Here is an 18,547-nt window from a genome sequence, read left to right on the forward strand (position 1 = left end):
GCCCGGTGGTCTTTCTATCCCTCACAGAGGTTAAACAGTTCAAATGAGCTCTATTGTACCGTGAGGTTGATATACCAGGGGGGAGGCTGGTGGAGGTCGAAATCGGAGGACAGGCAAGGAACAGAATGAGGAATGTATCAAACACTAAGTAAACACATGTGTTTGATACCACTCCAAACTCCATTCATTAAAATAAGCCCTTCCTAGGATTTCTACCTCCACCAGCCTCCACTAACCTATTCACACCTATTCACCTTCTTCTGACTGACAGACTACTACTTTAATCCTGCACTGTTGTTCATATTCACCTTTTATTTAACACAATCTTAATGCTATGTCCTGCTATGATAAAGTGACTGTATAAGATATATATGAGTGTTCTTCTCTGGTGTTTCTATGACAGACATGGGACTGTCATACTGACTCATTGTAACACACGCAAAGGACTGAGGAATGGTCCCAAAACACACGCGTTCCGTTCCATGCGTTACAATGAGCCCGTCCTCAGACTTCTACCTCCAACAGCCTTTTCCTTGGGTTCTGATGTATGATTAACGAAGCTGTTCGGGAAGTTCACAGGAAGTTGGTCTTCAGCTGGATGCTGGGGGAGGTCTTGCTGGGTAGTTGGGGCGTGGCCTTGGCACTGAGGCTCTCCTGGTTGCCCTTGACGGCGGCCTCCAGCCTGGCCTTCATCTGGGGGGAGGAGGCCATCAGGGCCTTGAACACGGAGGAGTGCTGGGGGCCGATACGCATCAGGTCCCTCAGGGAAGACTCGTGGAGGGCCCGGGCGGGCGCCGGGGCGGAGGCCAGGGCGTTCTCATCCAACAGGAAGGATATGAGGATGGGGAGAAGCATGGCTACCAGCTGGGGACCTGGAGGACAGAACACAGGAGCCAAATATGACTAAAACATGACTAAATATAACTAGAACATGACTAAATATGACTAAAACATAACTAAATATGACTAGAACATAACTAAATAGGACTAAAACGTAACTAAATATGACTAGAACATGACTAAATATGACTAGAACATGACTAAATATGACTAAAACATGACTAAATATGACTAAATATGACTAAAACATGACTAAATATGACTAGAACATGACTAAATATGACTAGAACATAACTAAATGACTAAAACATAACTAAATATGACTAAAACATAACTAAATATGACTAGAACATAACTAAATATGACTAAAACATGACTAAATATGAATGAATGAATGGTCTTTATTGTCATTGATATAGTACAGGTACCAAACAACGACATTTGGGAGGGGGGGCTCCCCTGGTGCTAGGGAAAAAAAACTAAAAACAAGAAGGGAAAAGAGCTGGTTTACATAAATAAAGGCTATGTACACTATCCACTATACTATACTATACAAATAAAACACTGTGCTGTACTCTATGCTATGCTATACCTATTCTAACATTTCCTATCTCTGAACCTTATGTACCCGAGGGTTGTCATATTGCACATAGTGTTATTGCACATTCATTTAAAGTGTCGGAGTTTGCAGGTTTGAAATGTTCACAGTTGGGTTTCAGTGTTGCACTTGATTTCAATCTAGTAGCTGCCATCAAATTGTCTAGATTGTCCAGGGCCTAGAACCTAGGTCTTTGCTGTGTTCAGGGCCTGAATGGCCCTGGGGTAGAAGCTGAGCTTCAGTCTGTTTGTCCTTGCGAACATGGTCCTGAACCGCCTGTCCGAGGGCAGCCGAGCAAAGTGTTCGTACCCAGGGTGGGATGGGTCTCTGGAGATCTTGGAGGCCTTCCTGAGGCAGCGTGTGTTGTACAGCTCTTCCAGAGAGGGGAGGGGGGCGCCGGTGATCTTCTGGGCCGATCTCACGACTCTCTGTAGCGCATTCCTCTCTGCGGCTGTGCAGCTGGAGAACCACACGCAGATGCAGTAGGTGAGGATGCTCTCCACTGCGCAGCGGTAGAAGGTCACCAGCATCTCCTGTCCGATGTGGTCTTTCCTGAGGACTCTCAGGAAGTAGAGCCGCTGTTGTGCCTTCTTGATGATGGCTGCTGTGTTGATCTTCCAGGACAGGTCATCCTGTAGGTGCACCCCCAGGAATCGGAGGGTTGAGACTCTCTCCACGCTCCCTCCATCGACGAGCAGGGGCTGGACCTCAGATTTTTTCCTCCTGAAGTCCACGATGATTTCCTGGGTCTTTGACTGGTTCAGCAGCAGGTTGTTAACCTTGCACAGCTTGCCCAGCTGCTCCACCTCATCCCTGTACGCCGCCTCGTCCCCCCCCGAGATGCAGCCCACCACGGTGGTGTCGTCTGCAAACTTTACGATGGAGTTGCTGGGGTGGACGGGGGTGAAGTCGTAGGTGTAGAGGTTGTAGAGGATGGGGCTTAGCACGCAGCCCTGGGGGGACCCAGTGCTGAGTCTGAGGGCTGTGGAGGTGTGGGAGCCCACCCGCACCCTCTGGGGGCAGTCAGACAGGAAGTCCTTGATCCATGCACAGATAGAGTGTGATAGTCCCAGGTCTAGTAGTTTGGTCACTAGCCTGTCTGGAAGGATGGTGTTGAAGGCAGAGCTGAAGTCCACAAAGAGCAGTCTCGCGTAGCTGTTTCCCCTCTCCAGGTGGGATAGAGTGGAGTGGAGAGTAAATATGACTAGAACATAACTAAATATGACTAGAACATGACTAAATATGACTAAACATAACTAAATAGGACTAAAACATAACTAAATAGGACTAAAACGTAACTAAATATGACTAGAACATAACTAAATATGACTAGAACATAACTAAATATGACTACAACTTAACTAAAAATGGCTAAAACATGACTAAATATGACTAAAACAACTAAATATGACTAGAACATAACTAAATATGACTAAAACATGACTACATATGACTAGAACATGACTAAATATGACTAAAACAACTAAATATGACTAAATATGACTAAATATGACTAGAACATAACTAAATATGACTAAAACATGACTAAATATGACTAGAACATAACTAAATATGACCAAAACATGACTAAATATGACTAAATATGACTAGAACATAACTAAATATGACTATAACATAACTAAATATGACTAGAACATGACTAAATATGACTAGAACATAACTAAATATGACTAAAACAAAAAGTAGTCAGTGTGCTGCTTGAATAACAGTATAGATGTATTGTCCATTGAAAATTACTCAGTACACAGCTGTTAATGTCTAAACAGCTGGCAACAAAAGTGAGTACACCCCATAGTGAACATGTCTAAATTGTGCCCAAAGTGTCAATATTTTGTGTGACCACCATTGTTATCTAGCACTGCTTTAACCCTCCTGGGCATGGAATTCACCAGAGCTGCACAGGTTGCTTCTGGAATCTTCTTCCACTCCTCCATGACGACATCACGGAGCCCACGGATGTTGGACACCTTGCACTCCTCCACCTTCCTCTTGAGGATGCCCCACATGTGCTCAATTGGGTTTAGGTCTGGAGACATACTTGGCCAGTCCATCACCTTAACCTTCAGCTTCTTCAGCAAGGCCGTTGTCATCTTGGAGGTGTGTTTAGGGTCATTATCATGTTGGAAAACTGCCCTACGGCCCAGTTTCCGAAGAGAGGGGATCATGCTCTGCTGCAGGATGTCACAGTATATATTGGAATTCATGTGTCCCTCAATGAAATGCAGCTCCCCAGTGCCGGCAGCACTCATGCAGCCCCAGACCATGATGCTGCCACCACCATGCTTGACTGTAGGCAAAACACATTTGTCTTGGTACTCCTCACCAGGGTGCCGCCACACACGCCGGACACCATCTGACCCAAACAGGTTTATTTGGTCTCATCAGACCACAGGACATGGTTCCAGTAACTCATGCTCTTGGATTCATTGCCTTCAGCAAACTGTTTGCGGGCTTTCTTATGCATCGGTTTCAGAAGAGGCTTCTGTCTGGGGCGACGGCCATACAAACCGATTTGATGCAGTGTGCGGCGTATGGTCTGGGCACTGACAGGCTGACATCCCACTTCTGCAACCTCTGCAGCAATGCTGGAAGCACTCGCACGTCTATTTTTGGAAACCAACCTCTGGATATGACGCTGAGCACGTGGACTCAACTTCTTTGGTCGACCCTGGCGAGGCCTGTTCCGAGTGGAACCTGTCCTGGAAAACCGCTGTATGATCTTAGCCACTGTGCTGCAACTCATTTTCAGGGTGTTGGCAATATTCTTATAGCCAAGGCCATCTTTGTGAAGCACAATAATCCTTTTTTTCAGCCGCTCAGAGAGTTCCTTGCCATGAGGTGCCATGTTGTCCAGCATTCAGAGAGAATTTTGCCCAAAACACCAAATTTAACAGCCCTGCTTATCATTTACACCTGAATCCTTGTAACACTAACGAGTCACATGACACCAGGGCGGGAAAACAACATCATTGGGCACAATTAGGACATGTTCACTATGGGGTGTACCGTATTTTCCGCATTATAAGGCGCACTTAAAAGCCTTTAATTTTCAAAAAAAACGACAGTGCGCCTTATAATCTGGAGCGCCTTATATATGGATCAATTGGTTAATTGGTTGATCCATACTGGTTGTACACGGCGCTCAAGGCGCTCTGTCAAAATGTTTCAGTACGACTGGTAAACTACAAAGCCGCACCGCTTGCAGCATTACGGTAATCAGTAAACACCGGTACTGATGTGCTTACTCACAGTCCCACACCACAAGACCCCAAGTAAAGAAGACTAAACAGAGTTTCCGAGGGAACAAAGCGAGATGGCCACAGTTAGACACAGTTAGAGACAGTTAGAGGACAAACTCGAACAGTGGGTTGTTGAACAGAGAGCAGCAAGTAGAAGCGTCTCTACAGTCACTATTCGAATGAAGGCAACAGCGCTAGCACGGGACATGAACATCGATGAATTTCGAGGCGGTCCTTCTTGGTGCTTTCAACTTGAAGTTTTAAAGTACCCACTCGATATAATAAACAACAGTTTAACGATCACTAAACACTTATAATTTGTGTATTGGATTCATTATTCTCGTTTGCCGGAGGCTACCGGTAAGGGAGGGTTGACTTGTAAACATACTTTCGTTTTAGCTCGTGTTCAAAAGCAAGAACTGTGTGTTCATCTAGTTATGTGTAGTTATGTGTTTTTAGCATGTCGATGTTCTCCCAGTATGTTGTCATGTTATTAAAATACAGTTTAGACCTTCGTAGCGATGTGTTTTGTTAGCAGCGTTCGTAGCTGTGGCTGCGTTCAGAGTCACTTTTCTCCCATTCAGTGTTTGAGGTGAACCAACATTCAAATACGCCTGTCGTGTTCAATCTTTCTCTGATTTGAATGTATGACATCATTTGAAAGCTTACAATCTGTAGTTTAAGCATGTGTAAAAACTGAAAAATTACGTTGCACATTTCACCAGGAGCTGTCACATATTGGTTGTTGGTTATAATTGTATAGCCTATTGGTTGTTTTCTGGTGTTGTTTTATTGTTTTGCTCTGTTTGTAGTCTACTTGATGTATTTTTATCAGCTGTTAAATCACCACAGCGGTTAATCCACTAATAGAGATAATAGCAGATTGAAAATGCTTGTAGCTAACTACTCTATATCTCGTGGTCGCAGCTATTGCGAATTGCTATTCACGCGAGTCAGCTGTGAATCACCGCAGGTCCTTGACGCTTGTTGCAAAAATGGATGACGAACGGCTGATACTTGAGGTGGAAAAATATATATTTTTTACAGTGGAGCAGGTAGAACGTTGACGGTGACAACACTCAGGTGGAGCATGGACAACGGGAAGTTGACACAACACCGATGGAGAGGTGACGCAACGCAGTAGGTGGAGCTTGGGCGTAACGCAACCCCAGTCAAACGTTTGACTGCAGTATTCTATATTCTATTCTATGCGCCTTATAATCCGGTGCGCCCTGTATATGAAAACAGTTCTAAAATAGGCCATTCATTGAAGGTGCGCCTTATAATCCGGTGCGCCTTATAGTGCGGAAAATACGGTACTCACTTTTGTTGCCAGCTGTTTAGACATTAACAGCTGTGTACTGAGTAATTTTCAAAGGACAATAAATCTATACTGTTATTCAAGCAGCACACTGACTACTTTAAGTTATATCAAAGTTTCAGTAGGATAATGTTATCCCCTGAAACGATATAACAGAATATTTGCAAAAATCTAAAGGGTGTACTCACTTTTGAGATATACTGTAACTAAACATAACTAAAACATAACTAAATATGACTAAGTATGACTAAAACACAACTAAATATGACTAGACATAACCGGGGCATGTTGAGATAATGGTAACGGTAACCAAAACCGCAATAAGACATTTACGTGTAGCACATGGCACAGGCTGCGTTCGTAAATATGCTCTGGAAATGTAATCAGCACTCGAGGAATGCCTCTTGTCCAATCAAATGATTTGGTCCCTTTATGACATCGTACCCGGTGTGCAGTCCGGCGCTCATTCGGAGCGAATTTACGAACGCACCCAGAGTCATCATCATCATCATCATCATCACTGAGAGACTCACGGTGCATGTCCTCCGCAGCGAACGCCAGCGCCTCGAGGGCCCGGACCCCGTCCTGCACGGCCTGCAGCTCCTCTGGGCTCTGGGGCCGGCGCCTCTCCACCCCCTGGAGGTGCCGGACCAGGGAGCCCCCCAGGGCCTGGATGTAGGGCACCGCCACCCCCCCCTGACTCTGGAACACCGACGTCAACAGCTGGTAGGACCTGCTGAGCACCTGGAGGTGAGGGGGGGGCAGGACGGAGAGACCAGGGTGGTGTGTGTGTGGAGAGGGGGGGGGAGACAAGGTAGAGGGGGGGAGAGACCAGGGTGGTGTGTGTGGGGGGGGGGGGGGGGAGGGTGGAGACAGAGTAGAGGGGGGAGAGACCAGGGTGGTGTGGGGGAGGGTGGAGACATGGTAGAGAGGAGGAGAGTCCAGGGTGGTGGGGGGGGGGGGGGGGGGGGGGGGCAGGATAGAGAGACCAGGGTGGTGTGTGTGTGGGGAGGGGGGTGGAGAAAGAGTAGATGGGGTGGGGTTTAATAGAGCTCAACAAAGCCAAATGACCTTTATGTAGGGTCAGCAGTGGATGCTGCTTTCCATAGTGATTAACATGTGTTTTACATGCAGTATGCCTTACATACTGGGTAGAGAGCGGTTGGAGAGAATTGTATTTGTTGTATTGAGGATCTTTGATCAGTAAAACCTGGAAACATGTTTCTGAATAACCTGAATGACTCTTCGTCACTACACAAACTGAACATGCTGGGCTTTACAGTGGAGTGCTTGTACAGCGTTGCGGCAGGCCTGAATATGGAAATGACACCCTCTGACACCCTCTGAAATCACACACACACACACACACACACACACACACACACACACACACACACTCTTACTGCTATGATAACACAGCTCTGCTGTTCTTACCGCAGGGTCCTTGGACTCCAGGCTGGCTCTAAACCTCTCTACGCAGCGTGTGTGTAGGTGTGTTGCCGTGGTGACCTCAGGACTGGTACACAGCAGGAAGACAGTCAGAGCGGTCAGCAGGTTGACCTCCTCCACCTCCACCCCGGGGGTATCTGGGGACAGGGACCAGGGACACACAGTCTTCACACTTTGCAAGTGTCTGCAGGATGTTTGGGGGATATTTCCAGAATGAATGAGGCCCAAAACATGTCACTTAAAACATGATCCTATTTTTCAGGTTTTCTCCTCGAAATCACATGCCCACAGTGAATATAGAATATCTCCACAATCACAAGGGCCTTCATAATGATCTTGGTATCAAATGAAAGCTAACACCTGTGGGGTGACTGTAGAAAATATGTTACTGTGTCAGAGTAAATAGAGCTAGAACATAGCTCACAATTCACTCTCCGCCTAAACAAACAACAGCTTTTAGAGTGAATATCAGCTTGGAAACCTGAGCTTATAGCCCAAATTATCTAGGAATCAGTACTCCAGGGTCTGATGAGTACTTGTGCAAAATTAGATGCTAGTAATGTGAGCCAATGCAACTTTGTACCTGTTTTAGTACAGGTATGTTTAGGCAGACAACCAAATTGTGCCATTTGGAGACATTTTGGCACCATCAGTGTATCAGACTTTCTCATGTATCAGACTGTAAAACTGGTTATATTTCATTGACATATCACTATAGGTATAATTTCCATCCAAATCCAACTGTTTAGACTCTGTTTGCATCCACCAGCGCTCTGCTGCGCGCAGTTGCTTTGCGCAACCGCCTCCTTTTCACACATGCTTCGTGACGCACGGGTTACGCAGGGCATTGTCTGTCGAACCCATTGGTCAAATTTCATGATTGACCACTCATTTGAAGCGTCAGAGCCAATAGAATCGAGCAGAGGTGGGAAAAATGACTTTCGAAGACCAATGATATGGAAATTCGGGCGTTGAAACCTAGCATGCTCGTTGTTGGTATGTGACGTGGCTGTAAAAACTTGCTTGTGACTCACAGTGTTTACCGGCGGAGGAAAAAAACAATGTGGTCGTTTAGAATGGAATCTTATCGATTGTTTGCGATATCGATGAACATTATTGATAAAGGTAAGCTCTTTATATCTCTTATATTAAACATAGACCCGATTCTTCCCCCCTCGAGGGGGGCGTGGATAAGATGTGGTTAAATAATGTCACTTAAAACATGTCTCTTAAAAGATGCCACTTAAAACATCTTAAAACATGTCAGTTAAAACATGTCTCTTAAAAGATGTAACTTAAAACATGTCACTTAAAAACTGCCTGGGCTAATCCATTACAGCCAAGGTCAGAGCCAAACCAGAAAAAAATACATTTCAAAAAGGTGGTACAGTGGCCACTGGTCTACAGTACACACATATGCCCATGTCGGCATGGGTTCTAATCCGGCCCATGCCCTGCTGACATGCCCTCTCTCCCTTCTACTCCTTACTTTCCTGTCTATCTTCACTGTATCTGTCATATAAGATGAAACATATGAGTGGGACTGCCCCACTCAAAAAAAAAAGTGGTACATTTTAAGGAACGTGGCTCCTGTCCTGTCACACCTGACTATGAAGATGTTATCTAGGAAGATGTGTGGATGTGTGTGTACCTGTATGAGCGTGGCGTCAGGTGTGTGTGTGTGTGTGTGTGTGTGTGTGTGTGTGTATATATGTGTGTGTGGTGGTTCTACCTGGGTCCCAGAGGCCCAGCAAGGTGTTGTGTGTGTGTGTGTGTGTGTGTGTGTGTGTGTGTGTGTGTGTGTGGTGTCTACCTGCGTCCCAGAGGCCCAGCAAGGTGTTGTGTGTGTGTGTGTGTGTGTGTGTGTGTGTGTGGTGTCTACCTGCATCCCAGAGGCCCAGCAGGGTGTTGTGTGTGTGTGTGTGTGTGTGTGGTGTCTACCTGCGTCCCAGGCCAGCAGGGTGTTGAGGTGTGTGTGTGTGTGTGTGTGTGTGTGTGTGGTGTGTACCTGCGTCCCAGGCCAGCAGGGTGTTGAGGTGTGTGTGTGTGTGTGTGTGTGTGTGTGTGTGTGTGTGTGTGTGTGTGGTGTGTACCTGCATCCCAGGCCAGCAGGGTGTTGAGGGCACAGCGCAGCAGGTGTGTCCAGGCCCCGCGGCTCTTCTCCGCTCGACTCATGGGGGAGGAGAGGACCGCCCGCAGGGCCTGCAGAGCCCCCGACACTACCAGGCCCAGACCCCCACCTGATACTCCCAGAGCCCCCCCGCCAACAGGCTGGTGGACCAGCTCTCTCAGGACTCCCATGAGCAGGTAGAGGACCGTGGGTAGGATGGATACACTTCCTGAGGGGGTGGGGGGGGGGGTAGAGAAAGAGAGATAGATTAGATTGAACTTCATTGTCATTGCAGAGTACAAGTACCAGACAATGAAATGCAGTTAAGCATCTAACCAGAAGTGCAAATAGTGATATAAAAACATGATATAAAAACATGACAGTGATAGGTACAGTATGGCAAGTAGTTTAGAGGTACAGTTATGAGCTATGTACAGTTAAAGTAGCTATGTACAATATGGTATGTAAGATGTATAAATAGTGTGTGTGTGTGGGGGGGGGGGGGGTGTTAAACAAGATCAAGACAGGTTTTCAATGACTTTCACCCATTCACCATTCACTTGCAAATGAGTATCCGTCCTTTTGTGAACGGAGCAGCACTCAACCACCCTGATCACATGACCATGAATCATTCACCACTAACCAACTCAGTCATTCTGTTGACGCCCGCTCAGTGTTCTGTGCTTCCAGAGGATCCCATTTAACATGTGTTCTCCTCCCCTATCCCCTCTTACCCTCGGGTGAGCAGATGGAGGGCAGGTCTGAGAGGATGGCCAGAGCAGAGGTGACCAGCCTACAGTCGTCCTCCCCCAGGCTCCAGGCTGACCCCCCCTGGCCCGTGGGGCTGCCCGCCAGCTTGGGGCTGAGCTGGGGCAGCTTCCTGACCAGCACACACAGACACAGCTCCAGAGCCCCGAACACCAGCGACCTGCCAGGGACCAGCCCCCCCGTGTCCCGGCCCTCCCCGAACTCTGGGAGCGTCTCCTTCTCTGCTGCGCCGTCGTCAACTAGGATCAAAACAACACAGAGACGTTAGGACACACCCGCTGTGACTGGAATATTATTAAAAACATACAATGTCATAGGGGTAACAGGATTTCATTGTGCAGTTATCCGAGTAAGAATTTGTTTAATTGGCCATGTATATTTTGCACATACAGGAAATTCACTTGGTGAGGTCAATTTGGTGGGTTATAAATAATATAATTGCCCATAAAGAAATGGGTAAATGTAATGTCCTAAAGGTAGATAAACAACAAGTAAATAGGCGTGTCTGAGCTCTGTCTGTGTTCAGGTACGAGAGATGTCTGACTCTGTCTGTGTTCAGGTACGAGAGATGTCTGACTCTGTCTGTGTTCAGGTACTAGAGATGTCTGACTCTGTCTGTGTTCAGGTACGAGAGATGTCTGACTCTGTCTGTGTTCAGGTACGAGAGATGTCTGACTCTGTCTGTGTTCAGGTACGAGAGATGTCTGACTCTGTCTGTGTTCAGGTACGAGAGATGTCTGACTCTGTCTGTGTTCAGGTACGAGAGATGTCTGACTCTGTCTGTGTTCAGGTACTAGAGATGTCTGACTCTGTCTGTGTTCAGGTACGAGAGATGTCTGACTCTGTCTGTGTTCAGGTCAGGGTTTCCGTTAGAAAAAATTGGTGCCGGTCAACGTGTCCGGAAAGATTTCAATGTGTCGGACAAACGGGAGAAATTCCGGTCATCATATTCAAATATAATATAGGTGTTTGTCGCGGTGATTAGCTGTTGTGTAGCCTATATATGCCATTTAATGTCTATTTCTCATCCGATACGATTAGAGGCGAACTATATAATAATATAGGCCTTCATGATTCGCATGCGCTACTGTCCAGGGCTGCACGCGCGCCACACTGGGCCTAGTCACCTTTGCTACTTTGAATTACGACTGTAGGCTAAGATGTTTATTTCAATTGTATTAATGGGATTTGTGGATGTAATTGGTAATTTTAAGTACCGTATTTTCCGCACTATAAGGCGCACCGGATTATAAGGCGCACCTTCAATGAATGGCCTATTTTAGAACTGTTTTCATATACAGGGCGCACCGGATTATAAGGCGCATAGAATAGAATATAGAATACTGCAGTCAAACGTTTGACTGGGGTTGCGTTACGCCCAAGCTCCACCTACTGCGTTGCGTCACCTCTCCATCGGTGTTGTGTCAACTTCCCGTTGTCCATGCTCCACCTGAGCGTTGTCACCGTCAACGTTCTACCTGCTCCACTGTCAAAAATATATATTTTTCCACCTCAAGTATCAGCCGTTCGTCATCCATTTTTGCAACAAGCGTCGCAAAAATAACTAGGGTTCCACTCCATAACTAGGGTTCCACTCCATAACTAGGGTTCCACTCTATAACTAGGGTTCCACTCTATAACTAGGGTTCCACTCCATAACTAGGGTTCCACTCCATAACTAGGGTTCCACTCCAGAACTAGGGTTCCACTCCAGAACTAGGGTTCCACTCCAGAACTAGGGTTCCACTCCAGAACTAGGGTTCCACTCCATAACTAGGGTTCCACTCCATACCTAGGGTTCCACTCCAGAACTAGGGTTCCACTCCAGAACTAGGGTTCCACTCCAGAACTAGGGTTCCACTCCAGAACTAGGGTTCCACTCCAGAACTAGGGTTCCACTCCAGAACTAGGGTTCCACTCCAGAACTAGGGTTCCACTCCAGAACTAGGGTTCCACTCCATAACTAGGGTTCCACTCCAGAACTAAGGTTCCACTCCAGAACTAGGGTTCCACTCCAGAACTAGGGTTCCACTCCAGAACTAGGGTTCCACTCCAGAACTAGGGTTCCACTCCATAACTAGGGTTCCACTCCAGAACTAGGGTTCCACTCCATAACTAGGGTTCCACTCCATACCTAGGGTTCCACTCCAGAACTAGGGTTCCACTCCAGAACTAGGGTTCCACTCTATAACTAGGGTTCCACTCCATAACTAGGGTTCCACTCCAGAACTAGGGTTCCACTCTATAACTAGGGTTCCACTCCAGAACTAGGGTTCCAGGGTTCCACTCCAGAACTAGGGTTCCACTCCAGAACTAGGGTTCCACTCTATAACTAGGGTTCCACTCTATAACTAGGGTTCCACTCTATAACTAGGGTTCCACTCTATAACTAGGGTTCCACTCCATAACTAGGGTTCCACTCCATAACTAGGGTTCCACTCCAGAACTAGGGTTCCACTCTATAACTAGGGTTCCACTCCAGAACTAGGGTTCCAGGGTTCCACTCCAGAACTAGGGTTCCACTCCAGAACTAGGGTTCCACTCCAGAACTAGGGTTCCACTCTATAACTAGGGTTCCACTCTATAACTAGGGTTCCACTCTATAACTAGGGTTCCACTCTATAACTAGGGTTCCACTCTATAACTAGGGTTCCACTCTATAACTAGGGTTCCACTCTATAACTAGGGTTCCACTCCATAACTAGGGTTCCACTCCAGAACTAGGGTTCCACTCCATAACTAGGGTTCCACTCCATAACTAGGGTTCCACTCCATAACTAGGGTTCCACTCCAGAACTAGGGTTCCACTCCAGAACTAGGGTTCCACTCCATAACTAGGGTTCCACTCCAGAACTAGGGTTCCACTCCATAACTAGAGTTCCACTCCATACCTAGGGTTCCACTCCAGAACTACGGTTCCACTCCAGAACTAGGGTTCCACTCCATAACTAGGGTTCCACTCCAGAACTAGGGTTCCACTCCAGAACTAGGGTTCCACTCCAGAACTAGGGTTCCACTCCATACCTAGGGTTCCATTCCAGAACTAGGGTTCCACTCCATAACTAGGGTTCCACTCCATAACTAGGGTTCCACTCCATAACTAGGGTTCCACTCCAGAACTAGGGTTCCACTCCAGAACTACGGTTCCACTCCAGAACTACGGTTCCACTCCATAACTAGGGTTCCACTCCATACCTAGGGTTCCACTCCAGAACTAGGGTTCCACTCCATACCTAGGGTTCCACTCCAGAACTAGGGTTCCACTCCAGAACTAGGGTTCCACTCCAGAACTAGGGTTCCACTCCATAACTAGGGTTCCACTGCAGAACTAGGGTTCCACTCCAGAACTAGGGTTCCACTCCATAACTAGGGTTCCACTCCAGAACTAGGGTTCCACTCCATAACTAGGGTTCCACTCCAGAACTAGGGTTCCACTCCATAACTAGGGTTCCACTCCATACCTAGGGTTCCACTCCATAACTAGGGTTCCACTCCAGAACTAGGGTTCCACTCTATAACTAGGGTTCCACTCTATAACTAGGGTTCCACTCCATAACTAGGGTTCCACTCCATAACTAGGGTTCCACTCCAGAACTAGGGTTCCACTCTATAACTAGGGTTCCACTCTATAACTAGGGTTCCACTCTATAACTAGGGTTCCACTCCAGAACTAGGGTTCCAGGGTTCCACTCCAGAACTAGGGTTCCACTCCAGAACTAGGGTTCCACTCTATAACTAGGGTTCCACTCTATAACTAGGGTTCCACTCTATAACTAGGGTTCCACTCTATAACTAGGGTTCCACTCTATAACTAGGGTTCCACTCTATAACTAGGGTTCCACTCTATAACTAGGGTTCCACTCCATAACTAGGGTTCCACTCCATAACTAGGGTTCCACTCCAGAACTAGGGTTCCACTCTATAACTAGGGTTCCACTCCAGAACTAGGGTTCCAGGGTTCCACTCCAGAACTAGGGTTCCACTCCAGAACTAGGGTTCCACTCTATAACTAGGGTTCCACTCCAGAACTAGGGTTCCACTCCAGAACTAGGGTTCCACTCCAGAACTACGGTTCCACTCCATAACTAGGGTTCCACTCCATACCTAGGGTTCCACTCCAGAACTAGGGTTCCACTCCATAACTAGGGTTCCACTCCAGAACTAGGGTTCCACTCCATAACTAGGGTTCCACTCCAGAACTAGGGTTCCACTCCAGAACTAGGGTTCCACTCCAGAACTAGGGTTCCACTCCAGAACTAGGGTTCCACTCCAGAACTAGGGTTCCACTCCAGAACTACGGTTCCACTCCATAACTAGGGTTCCACTCCATAACTAGGGTTCCACTCCATAACTAGGGTTCCACTCCAGAACTAGGGTTCCACTCCAGAACTAGGGTTCCACTCCATAACTAGGGTTCCACTCCAGAACTAGGGTTCCACTCCATAACTAGGGTTCCACTCCATACCTAGGGTTCCACTCCAGAACTACGGTTCCACTCCAGAACTAGGGTTCCACTCCATAACTAGGGTTCCACTCCAGAACTAGGGTTCCACTCCAGAACTAGGGTTCCACTCCAGAACTAGGGTTCCACTCCATAACTAGGGTTCCACTCCAGAACTAGGGTTCCACTCCATACCTAGGGTTCCATTCCAGAACTAGGGTTCCACTCCATAACTAGGGTTCCACTCCATAACTAGGGTTCCACTCCATAACTAGGGTTCCACTCCAGAACTAGGGTTCCACTCCAGAACTACGGTTCCACTCCATAACTAGGGTTCCACTCCATACCTAGGGTTCCACTCCATACCTAGGGTTCCACTCCAGAACTAGGGTTCCACTCCAGAACTAGGGTTCCACTCCAGAACTAGGGTTCCACTCCAGAACTAGGGTTCCACTCCAGAACTAGGGTTCCACTCCAGAACTAGGGTTCCACTCCAGAACTAGGGTTCCACTCCAGAACTAGGGTTCCACTCCAGAACTAGGGTTCCACTCCAGAACTAGGGTTCCACTCCATAACTAGGGTTCCACTCCAGAACTAGGGTTCCACTCCATAACTAGGGTTCCACTCCATAACTAGGGTTCCACTCCAGAACTAGGGTTCCACTCCATAACTAGGGTTCCACTCCATACCTAGGGTTCCACTCCATAACTAGGGTTCCACTCCAGAACTAGGGTTCCACTCTATAACTAGGGTTCCACTCTATAACTAGGGTTCCACTCTATAACTAGGGTTCCACTCCATAACTAGGGTTCCACTCCATAACTAGGGTTCCACTCCAGAACTAGGGTTCCACTCTATAACTAGGGTTCCACTCTATAACTAGGGTTCCACTCCAGAACTAGGGTTCCAGGGTTCCACTCCAGAACTAGGGTTCCACTCCAGAACTAGGGTTCCACTCTATAACTAGGGTTCCACTCTATAACTAGGGTTCCACTCTATAACTAGGGTTCCACTCTATAACTAGGGTTCCACTCTATAACTAGGGTTCCACTCTATAACTAGGGTTCCACTCTATAACTAGGGTTCCACTCCATAACTAGGGTTCCACTCCAGAACTAGGGTTCCACTCTATAACTAGGGTTCCACTCCAGAACTAGGGTTCCAGGGTTCCACTCCAGAACTAGGGTTCCACTCCAGAACTAGGGTTCCACTCTATAACTAGGGTTCCACTCCAGAACTAGGGTTCCACTCCAGAACTAGGGTTCCACTCCAGAACTACGGTTCCACTCCATAACTAGGGTTCCACTCCATACCTAGGGTTCCACTCCAGAACTAGGGTTCCACTCCATAACTAGGGTTCCACTCCAGAACTAGGGTTCCACTCCATAACTAGGGTTCCACTCCAGAACTAGGGTTCCACTCCAGAACTAGGGTTCCACTCCAGAACTAGGGTTCCACTCCAGAACTAGGGTTCCACTCCAGAACTACGGTTCCACTCCATAACTAGGGTTCCACTCCATAACTCGGGTTCCACTCCAGAACTAGGGTTCCACTCCAGAACTCCCTTTTTTTTTTTTTTTCAAACTAGAGGGAGGATGGCAAAAAAAAAAAAAGCTACAAAAATCTTCCCAGATCCTCATTTGCACGACCAGCTGTCGCTGTAGGACACGTTCGATTGCAAAATTCATTTATCCTTTATGTTCCCAGTTGAGGGCGTGTAGCTGTCGTTAGTTGGCCTGCTTTTATTTAGTTATGCGTACGTTTGAGTTAGTCATCTCTAGGATTGTTGTTTGATATTAGCCTATACTTTCTCTTATCTGCATTTTGAGCAACTGTACAAGACCCAACAACACAACTCTGATACAGGACTAATGTTACCTAGCTGCTATAGCTAACCCTGCTACAAGACCCAACAACACGACTCTGATACAGGACTAATGTTACCTAGCTGCTATAGCTAACCCAACCCTGCTACAAGACCCAACAACACAACTCTGATACAGGACTAATGTTACCTAGCTGCTATAGCTAACCCTGCTACAAGACCCAACAACACGACTCTGATACAGGACTAATGTTACCTAGCTGCTATAGCTAACCCTGCTACAAGACCCAACAACACAACTCTGATACAGGACTAATGTTACCTAGCTGCTATAGCTAACCCTGCTACAAGACCCAACAACACAACTCTGATACAGGACTAATGTTACCTAGCTGCTATAGCTAACCCTGCTACAAGACCCAACAACACGACTCTGATACAGGACTAATGTTACCTAACTGCTATAGACCCATTTGTACTAAACAACTACAACGTTGTATTGGACACATTTTTTTCGAACTAATCCACAGACAGCAGTCTTATTAACGGGCCTCTGTGGTGCCAGGTGTGGAGGCGACCCAGCACAGGGGGGATATACACTATCAAGCCAAGCTCTACTGTCAATATTTGCGTGTGTGTGTGTGTTTTACTTTGAACGCAATTTCAATTGCAATGTCCCAAGTATTACCTCCCATTCCAAGATGGCTGCACACATTGTTTGCTGGTGAAATCTTTAATTCCAATCCTTCATATATCTTGGCAATCCTCTGTATTTTTGTTATCAAAACTTCACAATTGAAGGTTTGAGTCTTTTGTTCTTCTAACAATCAATAAATTGGACACCAAAAAGTGAAAGTTAAGACCAACATTGGACTAGGCACAGGCTTCAGCCCAACACCACACCGCATAAGCACTGCTGCTAAGCTGCATCCATCTAGCCAAGGCCCTGGTCGCTGGACTCCTGTCCAGCCCAGCCTACACCATCTGGCCCAGGCTCTCCTGCCTAGCCCAGCCGACACCACCAGGCCCAGGCTCTCCTGTCCAGCCCAGCCAACACCATCTGGCCCAGGCTCTCCTGCCTAGCCCAGCCGACACCACCAGGCCCAGGCTCTCCTGTCCAGCCCAGCCAACACCACCTGGCCAAGGCTCTCCTGTCCAGCCCAGCCTACACCATCTGGCCCAGGCTCTCCTGCCTAGCCCAGCCTACACCACCAGGCCCAGGCTCTCCTGTCCAGCCCAGCCTACACCATCTGGCCCAGGCTCTCCTGCCTAGCCCAGCCGACACCACCAGGCCCAGGCTCTCCTGTCCAGCCCAGCCAACACCATCTGGCCCAGGCTCTCCTGCCTAGCCCAGCCGACACCACCAGGCCCAGGCTCTCCTGTCCAGCCCAGCCTACACCACCAGGCCCAGGCTCTCCTGTCCAGCCCAGCCAACACCATCAGGCCCAGGCTCTCCTGCCCAGCCCAGCCTACACCACCAGGCCCAGGCTCTCCTGTCCAGCCCAGCCAGCACCACCAGGCCCAGGCTCTCCTGTCCAGCCCAGCCAGCACCACCAGGCCCAGGCTCTCCTGTCCAGCCCAGCCTGCACCACCAGGCCCAGGCTCTCCTGCCCAGCCCAGCCTACACCACCAGGCCCAGACTCTCCTGCCTAGCCCAGCCGACACCACCAGGCCCAGGCTCTCCTGTCCAGCCCAGCCAACACCACCAGGCCCAGGCTCTCCTGCCCAGCCCAGCCTACACCACCAGGCCCAGACTCTCCTGCCTAGCCCAGCCGACACCACCAGGCCCAGGCTCTCCTGTCCAGCCCAGCCAACACCACCAGGCCCAGGCTCTCCTGCCCAGCCCACAAAACATTGTTGTAAACATTACTAAAAACATGTCAAAGAGAGGCAAGAAAAACGAGGAGGATGCGGGAAATGACTTTGTGACCCTAA

The 18,547-nt window shown here is 47.9% G+C and overlaps 1 protein-coding gene across 1 annotated transcript in view; it reads right to left on the reverse strand.

The window, feature by feature from the left end:
* Positions 1-237: 237 nt before the first annotated feature.
* The window catches only part of heatr5a (HEAT repeat containing 5a), a gene marked incomplete at its 5' end in the record, with an annotated part of 66,224 nt that continues 47,914 nt past the window's right edge, over positions 238-18,547 (reverse strand). The window contains 5 exons of the mRNA XM_080545471.1: positions 238-872; positions 6,553-6,763; positions 7,454-7,605; positions 9,562-9,807; positions 10,313-10,585. Coding sequence (XP_080401597.1) covers positions 574-872; positions 6,553-6,763; positions 7,454-7,605; positions 9,562-9,807; positions 10,313-10,585 — 1,181 coding nt within the window. The 3' untranslated portion in view covers positions 238-573. The remainder of the gene's footprint in view (positions 873-6,552; positions 6,764-7,453; positions 7,606-9,561; positions 9,808-10,312; positions 10,586-18,547) is intronic.

Source organism: Nansenia antarctica (genome assembly GCF_963989245.1).
Source record: "Nansenia antarctica genome assembly, chromosome: 1".
In the NCBI taxonomy this organism is placed as follows: Eukaryota; Metazoa; Chordata; class Actinopteri; order Argentiniformes; family Microstomatidae; genus Nansenia; species Nansenia antarctica.